Source organism: Aquila chrysaetos, chromosome 10, assembly GCF_900496995.4.
Source record: "Aquila chrysaetos chrysaetos chromosome 10, bAquChr1.4, whole genome shotgun sequence".
Lineage (NCBI taxonomy): Eukaryota > Metazoa > Chordata > Aves > Accipitriformes > Accipitridae > Aquila > Aquila chrysaetos.
In genome coordinates, this window is record NC_044013.1 from 6,265,730 (window position 1) to 6,289,001 (window position 23,272).

The following is a 23,272-nucleotide window of genomic DNA, read 5'->3' on the forward strand; positions in this document are numbered from 1 at the left end:
AGAGTCATTTTAATTAAGTGCCTCTGAACCCCCAGGCAGATCTTCCAGGAAGTTCAGGAATATAGCTGTGGGTAATGTTAGTGTTGTGGGCTTTGTTAAACTAACGTATGTGCTGCACTACAGTTATTGGATCAGGCTTTCCGTATCATTCACCTAGTAACACACAGGAAAACAAAGACTGGTTGCTCAGAGTGTTGCTAAATAAATGACCCCTCACTGCTGAGTTACTGACAGTGTCACTGACTGATGCCCCTCAGGCATTAGGACGAAACTCAGCAGAAGTTTAGCGAAGCAGTTTTGGACAGCCTGTCTCATGCTAAACCACCTGTATGGCCGTTGTGCGGCCGTAGCTTGAGCCATTCTGTTTGTACAGACTGGTTGGCTCGCAAGGACTGAGCGGGGATGTCCAGGACCGCAGTGCCAGCACCTTCCCTGCCACCCTGCCTCTGCTGTCCCATCGCCCTGTTCCTGGAAGGAACCCAGCCTGGCTCTGCCCTCAGAGCAGCGGCAAATCTGCTTTGAACCCCATCACTCCCCAAATGCTCCTCCTGCCTATCGTCCCTAGAAAAGCCCCAGCACCAAGTTTTAAGCTGCACCGACATCCATGCAAGCGGAGGTATGCTTTACAGTGGGCTTTTACAGGTGGGCCATGGGGACTGCTGGGGTTAGACGCCGGCACACCTCCAGCGAGGGTTCATCCCGACCAGAATCAGCTCCCGCTGGCTCCAGGGCTGCCTCCCAGCCCTGCAGTCTCACCTCTGGACCATCCATTTCAAAGGGATTTAGCTGAGGGTTTGCACAGCAATTACCACCTGTGGAGCAAATGTGTCCTGCCAGGAAAATACCTCCCATCTGGAGTTACATATATGTCTGAGATATAGAGGGAAAAAAAACAACAGCACAAACCATCACATGCCATAGATGCTGTTCATTGTCACTTTTATGTAACAGACATAGATAACATTGCTGAAAGCAAGAACCCATCTCTTCCTTCTTTTTCCTTTTTTTACATTCAGACAAGTCATTATAATATTTAACTAACTGCAGTAGACACCATGGAGAGCTTCTGAGCCTGTCTTCTCGGCTAGTCTCACCTGGGGAGACCTGTTTGCAGCACGCAGACCAACGGTTTGACCCAGAGCCTGCGCCCCAGCTCTGCTACTCTCTTCTGTGCACCGCAGCCTGAGCCCTGGTTCTCACACCCCCTGCACGCCCCGCGTCAGTCCCAGGTCCCCCACCGCTGTAGCACATGACAGCATTGACCCAGTTCTCCTCCAGTTAAATCCCAGCAGTGACTCCAGGAAAGCCTTTGGTGCAATCTTATTGCTTCAGCGCACATACTGGGGCCAGACGCTTGTCCCAGTGGACCTCGTGGCTACGCTTCCAGTCACTTGGAAGGGACCAGAATTTGCTTTAGGGTCTTAATACCAAGAGACTAAAGTCTACAAAGGAAAGATGTCCAGGCACAAGGAAAGGAGCATGAACCTTCCCTAAAACCAAACCCATAGCAGCAGCCTGTGATCCTCCTTGGCCTGTTGATTCTCATGCTTTTCGTTATGCTTGATCCTCTGTTACGTTACAGTCACTGCTTCACTGGCAGTCGTGATGAGCTCGCAGTGACCGAGCAATGCTGGTGTTCCATCTCTAAATAAATAATGGGTTTCTATCCTGAGAAAGTTGTTAGAAAGTAGCCTGGTATCACAACAAGGAACATGCAAATCTTAGTCAAGCAAACAGAGAGCAGGCTTTTACAATGATTCCAACATATCCCCCCCAAAAGGAAGAAAAATCCTTGCAGTTTGATTTTGTCACGTAAAAGTGTGTCATAAAGAAGCAACACGAGCACAAACAAGGCTGTAGAAACAACACAACCTCCTGCCTGCACACTATCTTGGCTGAAGCACATCCAGCCAGCAAAACCGTAAGTGGTGCAAAGTGGGGGTCGGATCAGTGGGGCACCTTCCAGTTAACGCTGCAATTCCCATTTCCCCTTTGGGTTCTCATTAATTGTTACAGTACGGGCAGCCCGAGGCCTCGGCTGAAGCTGGAGCTTGTGGGTCTAAGCATTGCACAAAAGGAAGGGAAGGCAGACGCAGAGGGTGGGGAAAGAGGAGCAGCGAGGAGAGGTGACCTGGTGATGGTCACAGCATGGAAGGGATGGCAGCAGGACTTGTGTCTCCTGACCTGGGGACCAGGAGTGCCCCGACCCGTTGTGTGGTCAATGATGTGCTGTGTCCTGTGCTGCAGCAGGCATAAGGGAGCGGGGAGAGACTTCCTAGGAGGAAAGAGGAGGTAAATAGTCTGGCTGAAACAAAAGAAAAAAAGTGCATGTCAGCCTAGCCAGAGTTTCTAAGATTCTCCTAAGAAATGTTGTGACTTGAGAAATCCTTATGAGATGGGAGCGCATTTCCATAATGCACGGAAAGCAAAGCAAGTGAGGTGCATCCCAGCCGATTCAGGTGGGATCCACCTTCTTCCTCTGCACAGGCAAGAGTAACGGGGAGCTTGCTCAGTCTGTTTTCCTTAGCGCCTCGGGCCATGAGTGCTGTGTGCTGATGGCACAACTGCACTACCAGTTGGTTTCTCAAGGCATCAGATCACCCAGCAGAAGGAAGCAGCAAGCATGGGACAAAAAGGTGAAAACATGAGGCTACAGCATCAGCCGACCCCTCTTTCCTTCATTCCAGCTGAGTGATGACCCTGCTCAGTGTAATGCTTTGCCAACTAGTAAGGTCGTCGGTCCCACTGGGCTCTTCCAGTGGGGCATGGAGACACACATGTAACATATTCCTCCTGTCCTTTCCCTGGCTCTTCCTGCAGCCCAGTTGTACCGAGTATTTCAGAGTAAAATGCCAGGTTAGCACCTGCGGCTCAGAGGTGTGAGCCGCAGCAGCCAGAAGGCATCCGATGGATGGGTCCTCCTGGTCTACCAGCTGCAAGGTTTTTGTGAAATGAGACTTTTGCCCAACGTTCTTCCTGCGGTGCCCGAAGGAGGTCTGCGCTCAGTCCCTCCTTTCTGGGTGCGTGGCGATGTCTATGCCTCCTCGCTGCCTCGCAGGTCTTCCAGCTCAATCATGGCTTTGGCCGGGAACTTCTTGCGGCGGAACACGGCTGCGATCTCCTCAAAGGACTTCCCTTTCGTCTCTGGTACTTTGAAGTATGCAAACAGAAAGAAGACTAGAAGCAGAGCCGCGAAGATCACAAACACGTACGGTCCGCACAGATCCTGCAGTGGGAGAAGTGAGAACAGGGGACGCTTCCATCAGCACCGCAGAGACGGCTTCCCCTTCCCACCCGGGGGGCTGAGGTGCCCGGCGGGGCTTGGGGACGGAGATCTGGGAGGCACGTCCACGTCCCACTGGGCTGCTTCGGGAGCCCAGCGGTGGGATCGTGCCAGTCATTTATTTGTACGGTTCTAGAGGGATTTCTTACCGCTATGTACTGGAAACACATTCCCACGATGAAGTTGCAGGCCCAGTTGCAGAAGCCGGCGACCGCGATGGCGGCGGGGCGCGGGCCTTGGCTGAACAGTTCGGCTACGATAAACCAGGGGATGGGCCCGGGCCCGACTTCAAAGAAGATGACGAAGAGGAAGATCGCAACCATGCTGACATAGCTCATCCAGGTAAACTGGCTCTGCAAGAGGGTGCGCTTGCTGTTACGGTCCCAACACGACTCTCATTAATTATCACTAATTACTTTAATTAGGCTTCTTTTTCAGAAATTTCTTTCTATTCAGACAAGTGGGGACTGGACATGAATAATTAAAGCTCTAAACTCTTGTGCCAGGTCCCGGCTGGGCGCGTGGTGCCAGCGTTGCCGCTTGCAGAGGGATGTTGGAGCTCACAGCTATCGGCTCTGCTGTACCTCAGAGCCCGCTCCTTGCCTGCAGGATGGCCAGAAAGAGGCAAGTTGTCTTTAATAACCAGGGTGCTCAGTAAAGGAGGCCACCCCCTATTTGGTTTTACATCTTGACAGGGACTTGCACCAGTGGTTTGGACTGACTTTGATGGGGGCCGGCTCCGTCCTCTGCCTGTTCTGCCCCGTGTCTCACAGTCTGACCCCCCTCCTGGGTGTCAGACGGAATAATTTGTCCCTTTTTTTATGACAAGATGCTAGTCTAGCATCCCTGCGCCAAGCCAGGGAGATGCAGGTTGAGGGTTTAGGGCACACACTGTTTGCACGCGGAGGTGTGCCCTGGGTTTTCTTAGCAGGCATGCGGTTATGCCGTGGGAATAGCGCAGTTGCTGTGCAAAGGAGCTGAGGTTGTCAGCGGACTCAGGGAGGGGACAGGGGACACACGTCCCTTCTGGCAGCGCTGGGGTATCTCAGGGGCTAAGGAGCGCAATGTCCTCAGGCCGCAGAGATGGCTCCAGCTGTGGCCACTTTGTCCCTTCTAAGAACAAATGTTTACTGAAGTTCTTTGAGATGAAAATGCAAAACGTTCACTTTAAAAGGTGGTTTGTCTTCTTTTGTTTGCAAAACATGGAGAAAAAATGGAGAGAAATCCTTACCAGGAGCACAAGTCCAACTGTCATGGCCATGGCGCTTATTAACATGCCCATCAAACCAGCCAGGAACAGGGACCGCCTGCCCGCCTTCTCCACCAGAAAGACCTGTAGAAACACGTGCAGCAGCTCAGCCTCCAGCACCGCTGCTCTCAGGAGGTTCGATCAGGTCCATTAGCAACGAGCAACCTGTTACCACTACCGCACTGGACTCCTGCTCTTTTAGCTCTTGTGGCAGAGATTTGTGTGCTGGTTTCCAAGTGTCAGAAACTCTGCTGGTGGCTGCTAGGGAGCCAGGCTGAGCAGCCACCCTGCCAAGGGCAAGGCAAAACCACGTATACTCAGAGCTTATGCATTTCCAAGCTCTCTGGACTTCCCACCGCTCCTACCCATGTATTGCTGACTGTGGACTTTTTTCTCTCTCTTTTTTTTTTTTTTTTTTTTTTTTTCCGGGAAAGAATAAACTTACTAGGTCTGCATTAGTTCGGAAGCAGCCTTCAAAATATAGCATGATGCAAGGTCACATCATGGGCCATTGCACCTTGCCTGTCCTAGGGCAGGGATAGTTGTGTAGCAGGATTGTGGAGTCAGGATTTTTCCTCCAATTGCTCCCAGACTCCTTTTGCTTCCCTGGTAGCCACAAGGGTTAGCTTGCCCTTTCTCAACTCCTCTTGATGGACTCCAGTCATCTCACCCAGCTTTTGACATCTAAGTTTGTACCAGTCACTTCACCCAATGGGGAGATCTGGGTAACTCCAGAGGACAGTGCATCGGGCCTGCCCTAAAATACCGTGCACCAGCCTCTGAAGCTGCCTACTCCTTCCCCTCTGCTTGAAAGGACACCTTTGGCCATCAGCTCAAGCTTTCCTGTCATTACAGCAAGTGATTTATGCTTCTACAAGACGATCTCTTTTGCTGGAGGCAGTTCATCCTGCCAACTCATGAAATTACTGAGGGCAAGCCTCTGCGCTCCCTTCTCCCCTTGCCAAGGTCCACCCGGCTGTCAGCACTTCTGCCTTTTGATCGGGGTCTGTCATTTATTGACAAACGCAGGTAATTTTTAAGTGCTCATGGCCAAAAGAAGCAAAGAGCAAATGCCCCAGGCTGCAAGTACCGTAGCCCCGGGGTGGAAATTGAACTGCAGGAGACCCTCCAAGCTGGAGAAATACGTCTTCCAGCCGCACGTCTCCATGCCTCATTTCATAATAAACATCACGGCTTCTCCTCTGTACGGGACCTGTGATAGTATTCCTCTAAAGCACGTTCATCCTAAGACCTCCTATCATCTCACGCATGCTGGACTGAGATCTCTTAGAGCTGTGTATTTCTGCCTTGCAGCTAGTCCTGCTTCATGGTGGGTAAAAGACCTTTTCTCCCTAAGTCTCTCTAGAGATGTGAGGGAAATGGGCTTGGCATTTCCCGATCTTCTTATATTAATGGCCACATTAAAAAAATAATTGCCTGCTGATAGGAATTGTGTTAATACTCTCAGGAGAGAGACAAGTGAAGGGAAAGGCTGTGAAAATGGAACAATCCTTTTATTGCTGCAGAGCACTGCATAGATATGATGAGGATAGGTGCTAGATTACTTTTATTAGTGTGCAATAGCCTTTGGATATCACTCGTGCAGGTGCTATGTACATACAGAAAACAATTTGAAAGATAACAGGTAAGAGGCAGATCGTGAGCTGCTGGCTTTCCCATCGCAACCCCAATCCCCTGCCTGCTCCCCGAGGGGAATAGGACCCGCAGAATTTCAGTTTCAAAGGCAACTGTTATTCTGGGGGGAAATGCTGAGCTACCAGAGCTTCCCTGAACACGGTGATGCAGTTTTCACTCATTAGGCATTTAGCAGTGCTGTTTGATACAACGGGCTGTGTTTCAAGTTTTGATTTTTCAGATGAGACTTGCCCAGGGAATGACTGTTCCTGTAAGGTGTCAGGGTCAGCCCTGCAGAACTGCAAATCCCAGTCCCAGCTCCAGGATAAAATCATGTTTCAAAACCACATTGTAGCTTACATGTTTTTGTGGTCTGGGGGGCAGAAATATTTACTTACGGAGATAACAGTGAAGACTGTGTTCACCACTCCAACGCCAATGGTTGCGTAAACTGGTTGGTCAACTCCAGCTCTCTCGAAAATGTTTGTAGAGTAGTAAAAGATCTATCAAAATACATTAGGATGAAGGATTAGGCAAGAGGGCTGGTGGAACTTTTTGTTCTCTTGAGGGAAGAGTTGCACTTGCTTGCCTGAGATGTGAAGTAATTTAATTATGATTAGTTTTTCAACTTTTAATGGCTTGTTATAATAATTAAAGCTGAAACTTTCAAAGGAGCCTGAGGGAGTTAAAAATCCCATTGAAATTCCCTTCCTGAGCTACTGCATTTGCACATTTAAAACTGTTTTCTTCCATGTAGTCCTGTGTTTCATCTGGAAAGCCAGATCACCAGCACCGAGCGCTGGAGACAAATACCTTAATATGACCGCGTTTTACCGGAATTTGAAAATATTCTCGCTCCGATGGAATGACTCAAATTTCTCCCTTCTCTCCCAGAATAAGGCAATTCCTATCCGGTGGAAGTTAAGGGCAGGAGATAAATGGGTGGCTGACCCCGTGGCCGGTGGATGGGGCTGGGCATGGCCTCGAGCAGGGCAGCTGGGCTCCGTGGGGTGCTCGTCCCTGGCTCAGCCCCGCGAGCCTGGGCATCCCTGCGTGCTGCTCCACTTGGCGATGTGGAAATGCTCTTAGAGTTTTGAAAGCCGGTGGGACAGAGGCCTCAACCTTTGTAAAGTTCCACCAGACTTTCAAAAAGTTGAGTCTTAGCCAGTTTTTAAAAGGAGGCTCCATGGTCCTGGGTGTAAAATGGTGATTTCTGCTATCCCAGGAGGTGCTGCAAAACCTGTTTAGCTAAAAATAGCTAGAAAGCAGTGATTATGTGGTTTCTGGGGTGAGCGGGTAGTCATTAAAGAGAGCAAACCGCTGACGAACTCGGGTATGAGGAGGGTCATGGGAAAGCTGAGCGTGGATCTGCTGTGCCCAGCTGGTTTCGTGCTGAACTCCCTCGCACCCTTCTCCCCTCCTGCCCTCCCGCAGCCCGGCTCGGTCCACCTTCCACACCGGCGGCAGTGGCCGAGGAGCCTGCTGCAGTCCCGGGAAAGCCTTCTCTTCGCCCCTACGCGGCTTGGATGGAGCCAGCATTGCCTTTTCATGCTCAGCGTGGATTTCTTTAAAGGCAAATGTTTTGGGGGGGACTTACTGCATTGATTCCTGAGAACTGCTGAGATATCTGCACCATCAGTGCCACGATGACAGCCTGCCTGTACTTCGAAGAGGTGAAAAGCTGTCTTATGGAGACTTTCTTTTCACTAGCGGCTTCTTGCTTTTCCTTTTCCATCTCAGCAATCTCTTTCATCGGGTCACAGTTTCCTCTGAGCCTTTTTAAGCCTTAAGAAAAAGAAAGATCGACATTTTATTTTTAATGGTAGATAAGGGGTAGAATAAGGACAAGAATCTCGCTAGCCAAAACTCAGAGTAAGCCAACCACATGGACAGTAGTGTCCTCTTGCTCTGAGGACTCCTATGGCATATCAAGCCCCAAAAGCGTGTCTGCCTGGCAGCTCTGAGACGCCCCACTCAAGCCCTGTCCCTCAGCAATGCTTATTACTCCCATGCAAACGTGTCTAAATAGTTTCTGGTCCAGAGCTAATTTATACTTCAGCAGCTCAGAGCTGCTTATCTCAGTTTCAGCTGTGTCCTACCATTGACTGCTCTTACTCTTTGCAGAGGCAGCTGGAACCAGCTAAGGAGGGCAACGCTGGAAGACGTGTAAGTGGTTGCAGTAACCGCTGTGGATTTGCTGTGTAGCTGCAAATAGCAGTGAGGATGGAGAGAGCAGCTGTCCCCCAGAAGATGTCATTTTTACACCTGGTTGAAATCCCTTCCAACTGAATGGGGTTTTTGGGGGTGGCATCTGCTAGATGCGATCTGTCTGATGGACGGGAGTAACACGCTAAGGCTCACGCTTGCAGCGACGTAGAAGCAAGCATGCCTTAGTCAGTGACTATATGCAAGTGTCCAAAATCCCTCCTGCAAATGCGCTGCGCGGGATGGAGCAACTATACCCAGTTACACGTGTGAGCCCTCAGCTGGGCTTTCCCTTCTGTGTTTAATAATATGTATACTGTAAAAACAACTCCAGACAAACCCAGAATGCGTCTTTCTTACTTTTTTTAGCTTCTTCCACCTTCCCCAGTTTGATGTAAAGGTATCGGGGGCTCTCGGGGCACAGCAGGAGCAGGAAGAACTGCAGGAGGGCAGCCACACCGGAGAGACCGAGGAGGAGGGGCCACATCTCATCATTGCCCAGGAGAAAGTCTAGTCCGAGGACCTGGAATAATTGAGGCATGTTTGAGTGGCTTATTTTGCACCCTAGAAAAGAAATCGATTGACCACTATGGCATTTTGAAGTGACAACCTGGAAGAAAACTAGAAGCAAATACCAATTCTCAGTCCTAACAATCAGATTTCTTTAGTTATGATGAACATTTACAAGGAGGGAATGAACGGATGGCGTCAAATGTCATGAGCAAGACTTTGGCTTACAGGTGCTGTGGGACAAACCTCTGCAAGGCTGTTCCTTGCCCTGGAGTGACTCGGTCCTCCTTGGGATGTGCCACCGGCAGGAGACCTATGCCTGGCCAGAACCACTGCGTAAGCAGCAAGTACAGGCTGCTAACCAGCACGGTCTGAGCACCGGGGCCGCAGTGCAGCATGAGGCTCAGCAAATAGGCTAACTTGAGCTTTGCTTCCGTGTGTGATTATGACACTGAAAAAGGCGCTCCAGAGGGGTTGTGAGTACTTGCAACCTTTTTCTTTCCACAATTTGTAAAGCATTTTCTGTATCCCCACAGCCAGTGAAGCCGGCAGGACCTACCCTGTAAGCGTATTTTCCCCATGGTCTGTCCGTAGTCTTTGACTACATCGGATTAGATGAACTTTGTGGTTATGTTAAGTTTCTCCGGATGTGTTGGTTCTTGGTATATTTATGTGCTCATCTGTCACATAGCTGGGACTCCTGCCACGGTGGGCAATGCTGATGGAGACGTTGGGCTCCCTCCTTCTCTGATGAAGCCATTTCTGAGTACCTGAATATCAGGGATCTCATGTTCAGGATCCAGCCTGACTCTGATGAGATGCGTACAAAAACTTTGCAGGGGAGGGGGGAAATTGTTTGCAGAAGTACTTTTTAGTTCATGAGAAGTTGTCTTTGTTAAGGACGCCTCTGACTCAAGGTAGGCTTTTAAGCCCATTAGAGCAGATATTGCTTCACACTCTCCTTCAGTTTTGGGGTGGAATGCTGAGCGACACCCCAGCGTATCACGGGGGTATCCCTAATCTCTGAAGTACCTTCTCTGGACTCGTGCGCTTTCCTTCTTACCTGGCTGATGAGGATACCCGTGACGATAGCAAGCTGGTGCAACGTCCCCAGCGCTCCTCGAAGGGCCGTGGGAGAGACCTCGCTGACATACATGGGCACGAGTCCGGAGGAGAGCCCTGCACCAAGCACATGCAGGCGTCACCTCTTCTAGACCACAGCTCAGCAACCAGCAGAAACCGCTTCCCAAATGGGAAAGGAGGAGGGAGCCCGTCTGCGGCATCCCCCGTGCCACCAAGCCCCTCGTGCCCGGCTGGGAACTACCCACACTCTGCAATGGTGCTCAGATATCCCTGGATTCAGAGCCCCAGGCTGGGAAGCCTTTACACTTGAACACACACAGACGAGCATGGAGGAGAGATCGTCCACTGGGAGAAGTCATCACAGAGCAAAGAGCTTTCTTAAAACTTGCCTGGAACCTTCAGAGCGGAGTACTGAATTTGCGTACCAGTAACAGTGATAATAAGCTGTTACTTCTAAGCTAATTCTAATGTAATTCCATATTATTTGCCTACTATCTTATCCTCGCTATGTACAGTGCTCCTGTACTATCTGCTAGATAGTACTGTTGTCTAGGGAACCTGTCAAACAGCGTGGCTAATAACATACTGTTACAACAGCCACCACCGGGATCGAGCCTTGAGATACAGAGGAGGGACTCGCTCCTTTCTAGGATATGTAAATAAACCGATTTCATGATAGAGCCAACCCAAATACTTCTGGGAAAGACCCTGGATCGAGAAGGACAGACACAGGGAGAAGAGGGAAACTCCCACCTGTGAAACCCCTTCTGAACTAAAAAAAAAAAAAAGATTAAAAAATATAGGAAACTCTTTAAGTACAACCCTGGAGGACCCAACCCCGCCAAGAAGCTGGTTTGCAATGCTTGCCCTGCCTGGACTTACCGCAGTACAGCCCCGTGACTGCTCTCCCGGCGATGATAAGCATGTGAGATGGACCAAATTTCGCCAGCCCCATGAGGAGGTTCCCAGTGATGGAGAGGACGTTCACCACCAGCATGGCTTTCACCCTGCAAGGCAGTAGCGGCACAGCTCATTCTGGCACCTCTCTCAGCCAAAGCAGCCATCACGACATACAATCAGAGCTATTAAATGACTTCATCAGCACTACAGGGGAAAAAATAATGATCATAGGCACTGAAAAATATCGGGCAGGGGTGCAGTCGGAGTAGCTAAAAGTATATTCTACATCCTGCGGAAACACCGTTCAGACGGCCTCCTCTCCCTTTTGCCTTGGAAAGAAAGGGGGAATTTGGAAGTTAATCAAGGCTGCTCATCAGCTGCTTGTCTGAAGTGCCAAAAGTTACAATAAAACATCTGATTTATAATTGAGGATTTTAGTAACTAGACCTCTGTGGTGGTTGGAACAGTATAATGGAGGTTTGAGGGTTTTTTTTTTTCATTACATTGGGGAAAATAACACAAACTGTATTTCTACAGGGAGGAAACGGTTCTAGGGGAAAAAAAAAATCAAACGAAAAGGTTTGGGCTGTGGCACGCGACTCACAGCACACAAGCTCCTCTCACCTCCCCAGCCGGTCGCCGATCCACCCCACGGTGAAGGAGGAGACCATGCCGCCGACGGCGAACATGGAGACGGAGAGGGACCAGTACATGGTGAGGACGTGCGGGGAAGCGGCGAGATCCCCGCTGGTGTCAGCTGGGGACGCGAGCGTGCCCGCGGTGGTACCCCAGGGCTCCGTGCCAGGGATGGGGACGGTGCCGTCCTCCCCAGCGGCGCCGGTGGCATGTCTGTCCGGGGGGACGATGCCCAGCACACGGCTGTAGTGGGCTTCTATCACCTGTGATGGGCAAAGAGGAAAAACGCCGTCGGCTCAAATCTATAACCACCCTCAACCCCTGTTTTGGGGGTTTTTTCCGCCCCGGGAAAAGCTCTTCATCACAGGCTCTGCAGGGGTGAAATCTTGGGGTCCCCCACAGCTCCCCAGCACCCAGACCCCCAGAGCGGGGAGGGATCGCGAGGGAGAATGCGGAGCAGCCCCCCTCGTCCAACGTCACCTCCCGGGAACGGGGTGAGCCTGGTGTCCGGATTCGGCACCCGCGGAAAGGTGCGGTCCCTCGGTCTGGGCACGGGGACCGCGTTGCAGTGGGGACGGCAGCACGACGTGCAGACACCCCCGCTCCTTTCACTGCGGGGTGGCGGCGGGGGGGTCCTCGCCGTTGCCTTATCACGGGGGCTTTGTGCTGCGGGAGATAGCGCCCGGGGAAGGGACAGAGCCCTCCCGAGGGCTTCTGCAAGGGACAAGCCAGCCCCGGCTGCCCCGAAGCCCTTGTCCCCTGGCTGCGCACAGCGTGGGGGGGCTCGGCTTACCTTCTGCGGGGCGTTAATGACGCCCAGGCTGTAGCCGTACTGGAAGAAGCCCAACACCGCGGTGAAGACAGAGAGGACCAGTGTTCCCGTGAGGTGCTGGGGGAAGAAGGAGAGAACAGCCTCATCCCTGTCCAAACCCCTGCCCAAACCTAGTGGGCTGCATCCCAGCCCCGTCCCAAGGGATCCCGCTCCCCGGCTGGCCGGGACAGCGGCGCCCAGGGATGCTGCTGCCGCCGCAGCAGAGGTGCTTTGGCCGGCTCCAAAGGAGAAGGGAAAGCCCCTGGGGGTGGGCAGGATGAGGCCCCCAGGGCAGAGCGACATTGCCCCACAAAAAGCAATCTGTGCCGGGGCTCTCCGGTGCTCGCGGTGAGCCGGAGCTCTGCCCGGTACGGCAGCGCAGGCGGCAGCAGCAACGTGCCCTGCCCCATCCCCAGCCCCGCCGCTGAAGCAGGACGGCTAGGAGAAAATGACCACAATATTGTTTTTCAGCAGTGCTGTTTCAAGTGTTTTTTCTTTCCGTTGCAGTTAAAATTATCCGACGAGCTGACGGAGCTCTTAAAAATAATCCCTTGACCCCTTTGCCCCTGTGCTCAGTATGCAGACATCAAAGAGCAATTAATTAGGGGAGGGGATTTTTTTTGCTGGTTTTGGTCTTGGCAAGCAGTAAACGCCATTGCTCAGCGCTGGGCTCCTGCAGAAATTCTAGTGCAAAAATACCACCGAGCCATGGTTACCTTCTCTGCCTGCATTTTGCTTTTCTTGTCCATCCTGCAGCTCCTCCACTGTCCTCCCGGGAGCGGTCACTGTCCTGGGCTGCGGAGCGAGGTGGGAGCTTGGGCAGGGGAGGAGGAACGGCAGGGCTGGCTGGGATGGAGGCAGCAAAACTGGCTGGTGCTCTGAGAGATGGGACTATATCAACTCTGGAGTTAATGAGAAACCCAAGCCTTCCATGTGGCCAGCGCTCGGCTCAGAGCAGCCACTACCAGTCCCTGTATTTGGGGAGACAAACGAAACAACGGGAGAGCCGCAAAGACATGGAGTGGACCTGGGAAATTTGAAGGATCCAGCTGAAAGGCCGGTTTGGGGCCGTCCCTCGGTTGAACAGTCTGTGATGTGACATGCCAGGGACTTGGGAACGTGCTACAGCCTGCTTCGAGATGTTCAACACCTTTCTTGCCTTCTGTGCTACATTACAAGCCTCTTGCTGAATTAGCAAGAAGAAACCTTTCCAGCATATGTAGCAAAGAAGCTAGAAAATGACTAAGAGTGTTTTATTTAGATAGCACTTGGCACCTGCTTTAAAACATATTTATGTGTGTATATAACATACACAGCCAAACATATATAAATACAGATGTATACAGGTCTCTCTCTACATGCGTACATACATACCTGCACGCACACAGCCCCCTCAACACGTAGCTGTAATGCTGGTACCCACCTGTACGTACACACCCTGAGCATTCAGAGGAGACGGCTGTGTGTGTATATGGAGATATAACATAGCAAAATTACCCAGAATATCACAATAACGTACGTTTTTGTTAAAAAGCCCACAACAGCGTGAACGCTGAGCCTTTCAGCACCACCAGCTGATTGCTGCGTTGTCAAATATTACCGATGCTAGCAAATATTACCGATGCTAGCAAATATTGCCGATGCTAGCAAATACTACCTACGCTGCCAAATGTCGCAGCCCTTTGGCTTGGCTCATGTGGTGGTGCGTTCTCCATTTCACGACAGCTCGCTCGGTGGTCATGAACTTTGCACGTCTGCAAAAGCTGGTCTGAGCTGGTCTCGCTCGGGCTTTGCTGTCCTCGATATCGTCAGCGAATGGAGCTGCAGGGCCGGGGCGGACGGCAGCATCCGTAGCGGACATGCCAAAGTCTGAATCAGACGAGAAGGTGATTAATGCTGATTAATGCCATTACCTTCCAGATAAGCCCCTGATGGGTCTGGCAGCCAAGTTGGATGATGCTCTCAGTCAGCCAGGCTTCGCATGGGCACAGAATGTACTTTCTACAGAGGAAGAGGGGAAAAAAAAAAAAAAAAAGGATGAGTGTAAGACCACTAATCTTTGCACTGGTCTACTCCAGTAAGGTAAAACTTTAACTGGAGGAGAAAAGTTCATTGAATTAATGCCGGCATTGATTCCAGCTGTAGCACCTGCATTCCCCTCTCAATGCTGTAAGGGGGAGGGCCCCGAGGCTGAGCTTTTTGAAGTTTTCCCCAATATTTGTCCTTCCAGCTGAGATCTTTCCCCATCGCGTTTGTTTGCTCGCTGTGTGTGGATACCCAGGCATTTACAAGCACCGTTTCTTTGCATTGTGGTTAAATGCCTCCATGCCGGGAGGCATGGATAGGATTAGACAATTAACAGGCTGCTCCAAGAATCCGAAAACCAACGAGACCCCCTGACCCAATATCCCAAACTGAAACCCTTGGGCACTGCGAAACTCCTGGCCAGGACCGACGTCCCCCTCCGCGATCCCCATCCCATCGCGGGTGCGCGGCCGAGGGGGGATGCTGCTTTCCCCCCCCTACTCTTCCCAGCCTACGGCGGGCAGTTTGAGGGGGCAGAGACCATCTACGTACCGAAAGGAGAGAGCGGGGTGGCTTTTCAGTGGTTTGTAGCCTGTCGTGTCGTCCCTGCTACTGCTGACAGAGCAGAACCCTCCCTTAATCCGGCATCCCGGGGAGGGGGTGCGGAGCGGCTGGGGAGCTGCAGGGAGGCACGGCTAAGCGTCAGGCACCTCCCCAGGAGCGGTCCGGCGACTTCCACGGGAAACCTTGGATGCCAAAGCCTGGAAGCCCCATGGCCACCAAGGCTCCCTTGGCCAGGTCCGCTGGCAAAAGGCACGAAGTTACGCCGGGGTTCTCCCATCCCTTCCCGGCCCCTCTTACCCTCCCTGCTGGGCTGGGTGCCGGGACCGGGTGCCTGGGGCTGCCGCCCCTCTTGTGTGCAGCCCCCAGCTGGGCTGCGATACCCTCCTCCAGAGCCTTGCCCCCGGGCAGTTTACGCACATATTTAGCTCTCAGTGACACTAACAGATTTAAGCCCCTGTTTTTTTTTTTAATGAACAGGGCTCTGGATGCGGATGTGCCGACGAGCAGAGGCCAGCTCGAGGCTCAGGGATGGGACAGGTCGGTGTGTAAATCTGCGTTCCCGCTGCAGTCACTTCCCAAAGGGGCTGTCAGAGCATCACACCTTGACTGTTACCTTGGAAAACCGAAGCGCGATGTTTCTACGCGGTAGAGCACCGGACCCAACTCCACCAGGGTGAATATCAGCCCGTCAAATCTCTTGCACGTTTGACAGCCGGCCGTGGGACCGCAGACCGTCGGGTGCAGGTATCGGCGCGGCGCAGCTCGGGAGCGATACTGAGCCGTCCCACGGCTGGCGAGCCTCGCCGGGCAGCGGTTAAGTGATTTGACCAAGGGCACGGCGATCGAAGGGGCAAAGGGGAGGTGGAACCTTCCCCGCGGGGCCAGCCCTGCCATCCTCATCCTCGCCGCTGGGACCCCAGGTTTGCCCGCCCGGGGCTTGTTCCTGCTTTCTCTTGTCCGTGTTCAGATGATCTTTGAATAGGTCCGAGGGTGACAAGAGCGCGTGCGCTTCAGGCTCCCGCGTGGGACCCTCAGCGCCCCGTTTTCCGCAGCCCAGGCGCACCTCGTGCGCTAGCGGGAGCTGCTCCGGTCCCAGCTGCAGCAGCCGTGCGACTCCCCGCCGGGCCGACGGCGGCTGAGCTGCTCAGCTCGTCACCCTGATCCTACCGACGCCGGGGAAAAAAGCGATACACAAAACCGTAGGAGGCTTCATTAGGGGGAAAAAAAAAAAAAAAGAAAAAAAAAAAAAAAAAAAGGATGTTTGAAGGTGATGAGAGCGTTCGGTCAGCTCGGACGCTGCCTTGCGCAGAGACTGTCCCCTCGTATGCGCGGGGCTTTCCTTGTCAGGGCAAATGGGGCAGCTCAGCCAGATAAGATTCATCGCACAGTTATTCAGGGAATGCGGTGTGATGCAGAGGTGGAACGTGCGGATGACAAACGTGGGTCTCCACACACGTGGCTGGGCACTGCCGTGGGTCCAGGTGACCCCAGACTGAGGGCATCACTGCCGTTCCTAGGTAAAGCGCTGTAGAAATACCAATTTCACTATTTTCAGGACAGCAGCACACACCGCACCGCCGGTTAGCGCTTTGGCCAGTGCTGTAGGGTTTTGTGGCTTTTCTCCAGGGCTCCCAGTAAGAAGCTGCTCCAAACTGCTCTCGTAGCTTCTCATTGCCCGAGTGTGCAAAATAGGTAAATGCCAGGAATCCCAAGCAGCACCCAGCCCCTTACCCTGGGTGACTGCACCTTGTAGCACGAATCTTAGCATTTCGTGGTGGGCATCATTTACATTATTTGCAAACAACAGTGCTTGCATTATTGCTAATGCTTTATTTTAATAATGAAGTGTAAGAACTATGTATAATGTTACTGTTTTGCAGAACTGCCACGCTTGTTGCCTACTCTATGTTGCGTCTACTGTAATTGGTGTTGTTGCTAAATCTAATGCTATGAGATAAAAGCAATGGGTTAAAGTTTATGGTTGGGCTTTGCTTTTGAACAATTAACCATGCTGTCACATCAGTGAAAGGAATTTAAAGATTCCATAGACAGCTGGCTGTCTCTGCGGCTGGGGTAATTTGCACACCCACCCGTTTTACTGCCTTTGGGTCATTCAGAGGCAGCTTTGATGGTAAAAAAAAAAAAAAAAAGAAAAAAAAGAAAGCATAAACCAAAACAAAAAGAAAAAAAAAGGAAGATCCAGACCATAAGGTTGCGGCTCTCCAGGTACGAGGACGCTGATGAGAGGCACATCAGAAGCAGGCTCGAAAAGAACACGATGCATGTTCATTTTTTCTCTATATATGCACAGCAGCCGGGGCAGGCAGCAGCTCTGCGGCCACCTGCGGGACCGGGGTCAGCCTGACAAAATACATTTGAGAGGGAGAATTTGGTGCCTTTACAGCACAGTTGTAAAGATACCGGTGTGTCGGCCTTGTACCCTCCCAGCAAAAACTAGTGGCGTTAAACCAGGGGGGTTTAATGGGGCCCTTCCCACCTCCCCAGCTCTGGGCGATGCAGCATCTCCCAGACAAGAAAAATCGGGAAGAAAACCCAGCCAACCTCTTTTGCCGTAGGTCGCAACAAGTGAGACGGGAAGCGGCAGCTCTGCGGACGGATGCCGCAGGGGCACGGCGGTTGCGACGGGCATCCTACGCCTTGAACCGCATCCTTACTGCCGAGGGCGTCTCTGCTGGCTCTCCTTAGAGCAGCCGTGTCCCCCGACGGGTGGCTTGTCATCCCGGGGACACGCACGGCACGGAGGTCCAGCCCACGCCAAGCGATGTTCACGTTGGCCCCAATTACGGAGCAGCACCGCACAAATTGTTGCACGAGCAGCAACAGGGCTGTGTGGGCGCGGGTCGAGGCGAGGAATTGCAGCACAGCTTCAAGCATTTCCAGCAACCAGCCCAGCTCCAGGGCCGGGGTCACCTTGAGCATCCCCGTTCTGTCTCAAAATATGTAATACGATCGACCCCAAAACCATCGCACGAGAAAAAAATGCCATTTGATAATCACTCTGAAACAGATTTGAAAACACGTTCAACTCCCACACATTCAATTCCCACTGCAGCCTTACCTCTGAGCATCCTTTACCTTGGGAATGGTACCCAGCATCTCCCCAGTATCTGCAGTGTGCTGGGGGGGTAACCAGCGGCCCCGCGTGGCCTCGTGCCAGCTCTCGGGGCTTTTCTTTCATTTACCGTGGAGGGTACGACTCATCCCTGAAGTTCATGCAGTATTTCACAGCAACTCTGTAAATAATTGAATCTGCAACAGGCTCAAGTGACTCCTGCACGCACAGACATGATTTCTCTTTTTCCTCCTGCAGCACTGCTCAGCTGAACAAGTAAGTTTTCCGCGTAAAAACTCCCAGAAACAGGGTTTTAAAAGGAACCCTGGGTTTTATTTCTTTAAACACCATAATTAAGTAGTTTCTGATAGCATTGGTCAACCACAAGCGAATCAAAGCCAGGAATATTTGGAGGGGAAAGCATGTCTTTATAATAACCATGGGTTGATTTTGTAGAAGAGCAGAAGTTTTCACGTGGCGATGGTCCGTTGAGACATCCCTCGGCCGCTGCTCGCTGCCGGGCAGCATCTCGGGATAAGCCCCGTCCTCCCGCACTCATCCTGCCCAAACCCACCACTTTCCCGAGACCCTCCAGTCAAAGGGCGTCACGACAAGGAGCCCTGAAAAGCCGCTTTACCTCCACGACCTGCTCATGGTTAACACCCCAGGTTTTATTTACCAGAACATAAAAGGCATGGCTTGCTGTTGAAGTTTTGTGTTTTATTGTGGTTGGCACCAGAAACGCGTTTGCTCTGTGGTACGTCCATATACACACTCCATAGACAAGACTGCGTTAATATTGGTTTCTCATGACTTCTGTTTCAAATGACTCTAAGGTTTTAAAAAATACATTCACAAACTACCTCATGGTTAAACACAACAATTCCCTTCTATTTCGTCACTGTGCCCCAAAATCCACAATATAAAAAAAAAAAAAATAATAATCCAAAGCTGTGTATTTGTCACTTCAAGGGGGACACCCCCCCCCCCAAACAGTTATCAGTTTGCAATGTAATAAAAAGCTCTGGGCTTTCTTTTATTTATATTTTAACCACAGTGAAAATATAAAGAGCTGGTGGCAATCAGCGTCCGTGACGGGACTCGTATGGGATTTTAATTCCCGTATTGCGGTCTTACGGACATCCCTGCGCTCGGCAGGGTGCTCAGCCAGGCGCTGGGCAGGCTGCGCCGGGTGCCGGGCGGGTGAAGGCGGCACCCACAAAGCACCTTTTGCCCGTGCTCCTCTGGACGCCGTGCCCTGCCAGGATTCCCACCGCATCAATCCCTGCCGGTACCGAACCGCGACGCTCTGCCCGCCCGGGTACCGCTGCCGCGCAGCCCTGCCCGCGGGACGCGTGGGGCGAGGGCGGCCCGGCCCGGCCCCGCCACCCCGCATCGCTTCTTAACCCTCGATAAAGATTCGAGTTTGACCAAGTCCTGTTGATTTAATCATTTTTTAATAAAGCCATCGTTACTGAGTACACCAAGATTGCCAGTTAAGCTCTCTATATGTCGCTGGAGGTAACAGAGCTGTGATCGACAGCGGAACGGGGAAAAAAAAAAAAAAAAGAAAAAAAAAAAAAGAAACCAAACCAAAAAACGAACCCCAACCGAAACGAGGTAGGTTAAAACCAGCAACACAGACCTTGTTATGCGACACCCCAACACCACAGGCGGCCATGCTTGCAGCTACTGAGAAAGAAAACCCCAGATACGCACCGAAAATGGAAATCAACTGAGCAGAGTTTATAAGGACACGATTCAACCTGAACTAAACACACACACACGGTTCGGCACAGATGTTCTCTTTCACTGTATGTTGGGTAATTCCTAGGGAGCGGAGGGGGCGGAAAACGAGTAGAGATTCAGACCCTCGGCCGAAGAAACCACACACATATATATTTTTTTTTAAGCTCTTTACAAGCCCAATCCAACAACGCGGGGGACGGGCAGCTCGTTTCACGGTCCCCGTCCCCGCGCCGGTTGCCTCCGCACACCGGCGCCCGGCTCCGGGTTTGGGATCGGGGAGGGGGCGCGAGCGCCCAACGGCTCGCCCCGGCTTCGGCATCGGGGTCCGGCGCCGGCGGCATCCCGAGAGCCACCGTCTGCGGGCGCGAATCCCGCCTCGGGGCCGAGCGCGGGGCTGCTCCGGGCGCTCCGCCGTCCTCTCCTCCTCCGATCCCCCCGTCCCGGCGCCCGCGGCCAAACCCCGGGGCGGGCGGGCACCTCCGGAGCAACAACAAACGGCACCTCTGTCCCTATCAAGACACACCATTATGTGAAGATCCATATAGAAATATGGATTGACAGACTTGACAAAAATGGTAGCTGATTTTTATTAGTCTAAGGCTAGTAGTTTAGCCATTTAAAATCCATTTCCCAAAAGAGGGGAAAAAAACCTATTATTTTTTCTCTTCTTTAAAAATCCGTTAAGCCGTTGCTGCCAAAAGCAACATGTAAATGTTGGTGAAGGCAAAAGATTTCTAAAATTACCCAGCTATATGGTTATGGCCTTCATCACAAAGATAAAAGGTACATTTATTGTGCTGTCTCTCACCAGATTTAATTGGTAACTTTACAACATACTATATATTTGATGCTAGCAGGCAGACAGAATTAAAAACAGACTTTTTGACACTGTTTCTTTCCCCGTTCTTACAAAGTAGGGGACAAAGAAAAAGTAAAATTAAAAAAAAATAAAATAAAATAAAGGAAAACTCATAACCCACTATAACACAGCGTAATCAGGAGACCTCGGGGGGTCCAAGCGCGAAAGTCCATCCCTGCCCGCAGCCCCCGCCCCGGGGCTGACGGTGCCGGGGGAGCGTGGGGAGCGGTGTTCCTCGGCACCCTCCGCATCTGCCTCTACAGTGTTAGTCCACGTGTTTAATGTCCTTTAAATTAGAAATAATGCCATGGCGGTGAGTGCCAAGTGCTCCTCTGTTACCAGTTCATCATGGAGTTTCTGTTGAGAGTCATGAAAAACACTTGGCTGCTTCCTCCGGATCTCACCGATGCAAAAAATACCTGTTCGGAAGCAAAAAATATATTTTTATTATTGCAAGAAAAAGCCTGTTAATTGTCTCGGGGAGCAAGGAAAGCAGGAGCTGCCCCACACCCCGTGGTTTCCCCTGCCTAAACCTCCCTCCCTGCTCCTTTTTTCCAGTTGACAGCAGAAATTTTACATGGATCCATTGCCTGGTTCTCAGTTTTCCACGGAGCTACGGGGCCGGAGATAACCCACACCAGGCTCGGATCAAATTGAACCACTTATTAGTAAACACAGTAATAAAACCTCCCTCGCTGCCGCTACCAAAGAGAGCAAGGTTTGGAACACCTTAAAAATACCAAGTTTATCACATTTTACTGCCACAGCATCATTTATTATGCAACATTAATAAGATTGCCGTCAGTGGTTTGGATCTTGCGAAACGTTAACCATTTCGGTCAACATCTGCCTCGGTTTGAAATGGTTTTCTTCAGAAAAGTTAGTGCTGGTATTTCAGCTGTTCCTGAAAGTAAAACTCGGGAAAACTACTTTCCTTCAATATGCTCAAAGCACAGAAACCTATCAGGACTCTCTATGAAGAATACGATTTTTGGTTCTTCTGTCAGGATCCACCAGCGTTTGACCCCAACGGAAGTCTTAAAAAATAAGTTGTAATTTGCAAGTATTGAAGAGGACAATCTGAAGCCTCTGTCCTTTTTAAAACCAAAAATTATTCAAACTTCACATGACTTTCATTGTTAACCATTTCTCCAGAAAGAGAAACATCTGGTTTTAGGATTTCAAATCCACCAACGACCAGTTGGTTCCAGTATTTTAGAAAGATTGAGGTGGGTTTTTTTTCCAGTTTTCTTAGAAAAGGCAAAAAAATATCAATAGGAGCAAACCAGAAAAAGAACTCGTTAAAAACCAGTATAAAACCTGCAGTCAAGTACTCAAAAGTTAGGAAAAAAAGCAAACTGGAGGTATTTGGGCAACTTAAATTCAGCTTCATGGGCAGCATCCCATGGTATGAGCTCCAGCCTAACTCCATGCAACAGGTGGGGCAATGCTTGACTAATGAGCAGCTGGTCAATAAACTGGTGGTGCCCTCAAACCTTATTTATTGGACGTTATTAAACCCTGCTCCGGGGACAGAGCAATCAATTTCTTCACCTGTTCTGTGATCATGCTCGTTATGAAAGAACTCCCTGCTGCATGGTCTTGATTTATCTCAGTGAAGCCTTGGGAGATGAGGAAATACCAACAGCAGAAACAGACCTCGGCATTCGACCATCTCTTCCACGCGAATATTCCTTTTTCCTCCAGCAATTTCTCCTTCCCTCATTCCCTGCACCCCTTGCCCTTCAGCAACACCCACGGCAGGGGTCATCTACGTGACAACCGCATTCCCCAAGCAACTCCGGTGACCCTCTAGAGCGGTATTTATCAGTGCTGTCCACAGAAAAAGATGGGGCTCCATGGAGAGAATAGTGTAAGATGCATCAAAATGCATCTAAAAATGCATCAAAATGTTTCTGCACCAGAGCTCAAATCAGGGTCACTTACACATCCTTACCGCTACCATTTCTCAACTTTTGCAGAGGTCACTTGGCAGCCTCAATAGTTAACGTTCAGATGCAAGACTTGGGAGAAAGTCAAGCCAAGTCAACACAGATGTCAGCTAGAGGTGGAAGAGATCTTGCAGACCTTCCCATCACAGGCTGAGGTCTGCGTCCGCTGGAGAGAATTAATTGGGAGTGGGTTTATGGGCACTGCTTATCAAATAGGACCTTCAGATTAACTACTAACCCCAAGATAAACCAGATTTAAAGTCTAAAAGTAGCTTGTAGCTTAAAGCACGGATACAAGCTTTGAAGTGGACTTACCTTATCATTTCTTTCACATAGAAACTTTAACCTTTGAGCTCGCTTGTGCATAAATACTCCATCCAAATGTCCCGTCTCCACTGACCGAATTTCAATAGCTTTCTCTCCCCAGCCCATTATTTGATTGGAATGAATGTAGGCTGTCAAAAGGAAGCGTTTGGTAGGTGTTACAACGTGTGTTGAGCAAATATTACGCAACGGGCAGAAAAGCTCTCATCAGCTGTTACTCAAAGCCGATGTAGGTCAATGGCAGAGCTCTGACTGCCAGAGGCACAGGCAGTCAGGCGTGTGCCCGCAGGGATAGTATCTTTACGGAGCACTTTTCATCCAGAAATTGCTGAGTAATTTAAACAGAAGAAGAATCACTTCTTCTGATTTCTGCGGGTGAGGAGCTGGGCAGTGGTTTGCCTCCGTGGGTCATGG

The 23,272-nt window shown here is 51.0% G+C and overlaps 2 protein-coding genes across 12 annotated transcripts in view; both read right to left on the reverse strand.

Annotated features, from left to right (window-relative positions):
• Positions 1-913: 913 nt before the first annotated feature.
• Positions 914-13,188, reverse strand: SLC2A2 (solute carrier family 2 member 2). The gene is made up of 11 exons (XM_030028934.2): positions 13,029-13,188; positions 12,295-12,390; positions 11,490-11,764; positions 10,848-10,972; positions 9,946-10,061; positions 8,733-8,895; positions 7,765-7,952; positions 6,566-6,670; positions 4,515-4,616; positions 3,433-3,636; positions 914-3,226 (listed from the first exon to the last, which is right to left on the reverse strand). The coding sequence occupies exons 1-11, from the start codon at positions 13,059-13,061 to the stop codon at positions 3,035-3,037; spliced, it is 1,599 nt and encodes a 532-aa protein (XP_029884794.1). The 5' UTR covers positions 13,062-13,188; the 3' UTR covers positions 914-3,034.
• Positions 13,189-19,414: 6,226 nt separating this feature from the next.
• The window catches only part of TNIK (TRAF2 and NCK interacting kinase), a 168,616-nt gene continuing 164,758 nt past the window's right edge, over positions 19,415-23,272 (reverse strand). For all 11 annotated transcript variants that reach the window (XM_030027622.2, XM_030027623.2, XM_030027630.2 and 8 more), the window contains 2 exons: positions 22,850-22,989; positions 19,415-21,001 (listed from right to left, as the gene is read on the reverse strand). In XM_030027622.2, coding sequence (XP_029883482.1) covers positions 20,918-21,001; positions 22,850-22,989 — 224 coding nt within the window. In that variant the 3' untranslated portion in view covers positions 19,415-20,917. The remainder of the gene's footprint in view (positions 21,002-22,849; positions 22,990-23,272) is intronic.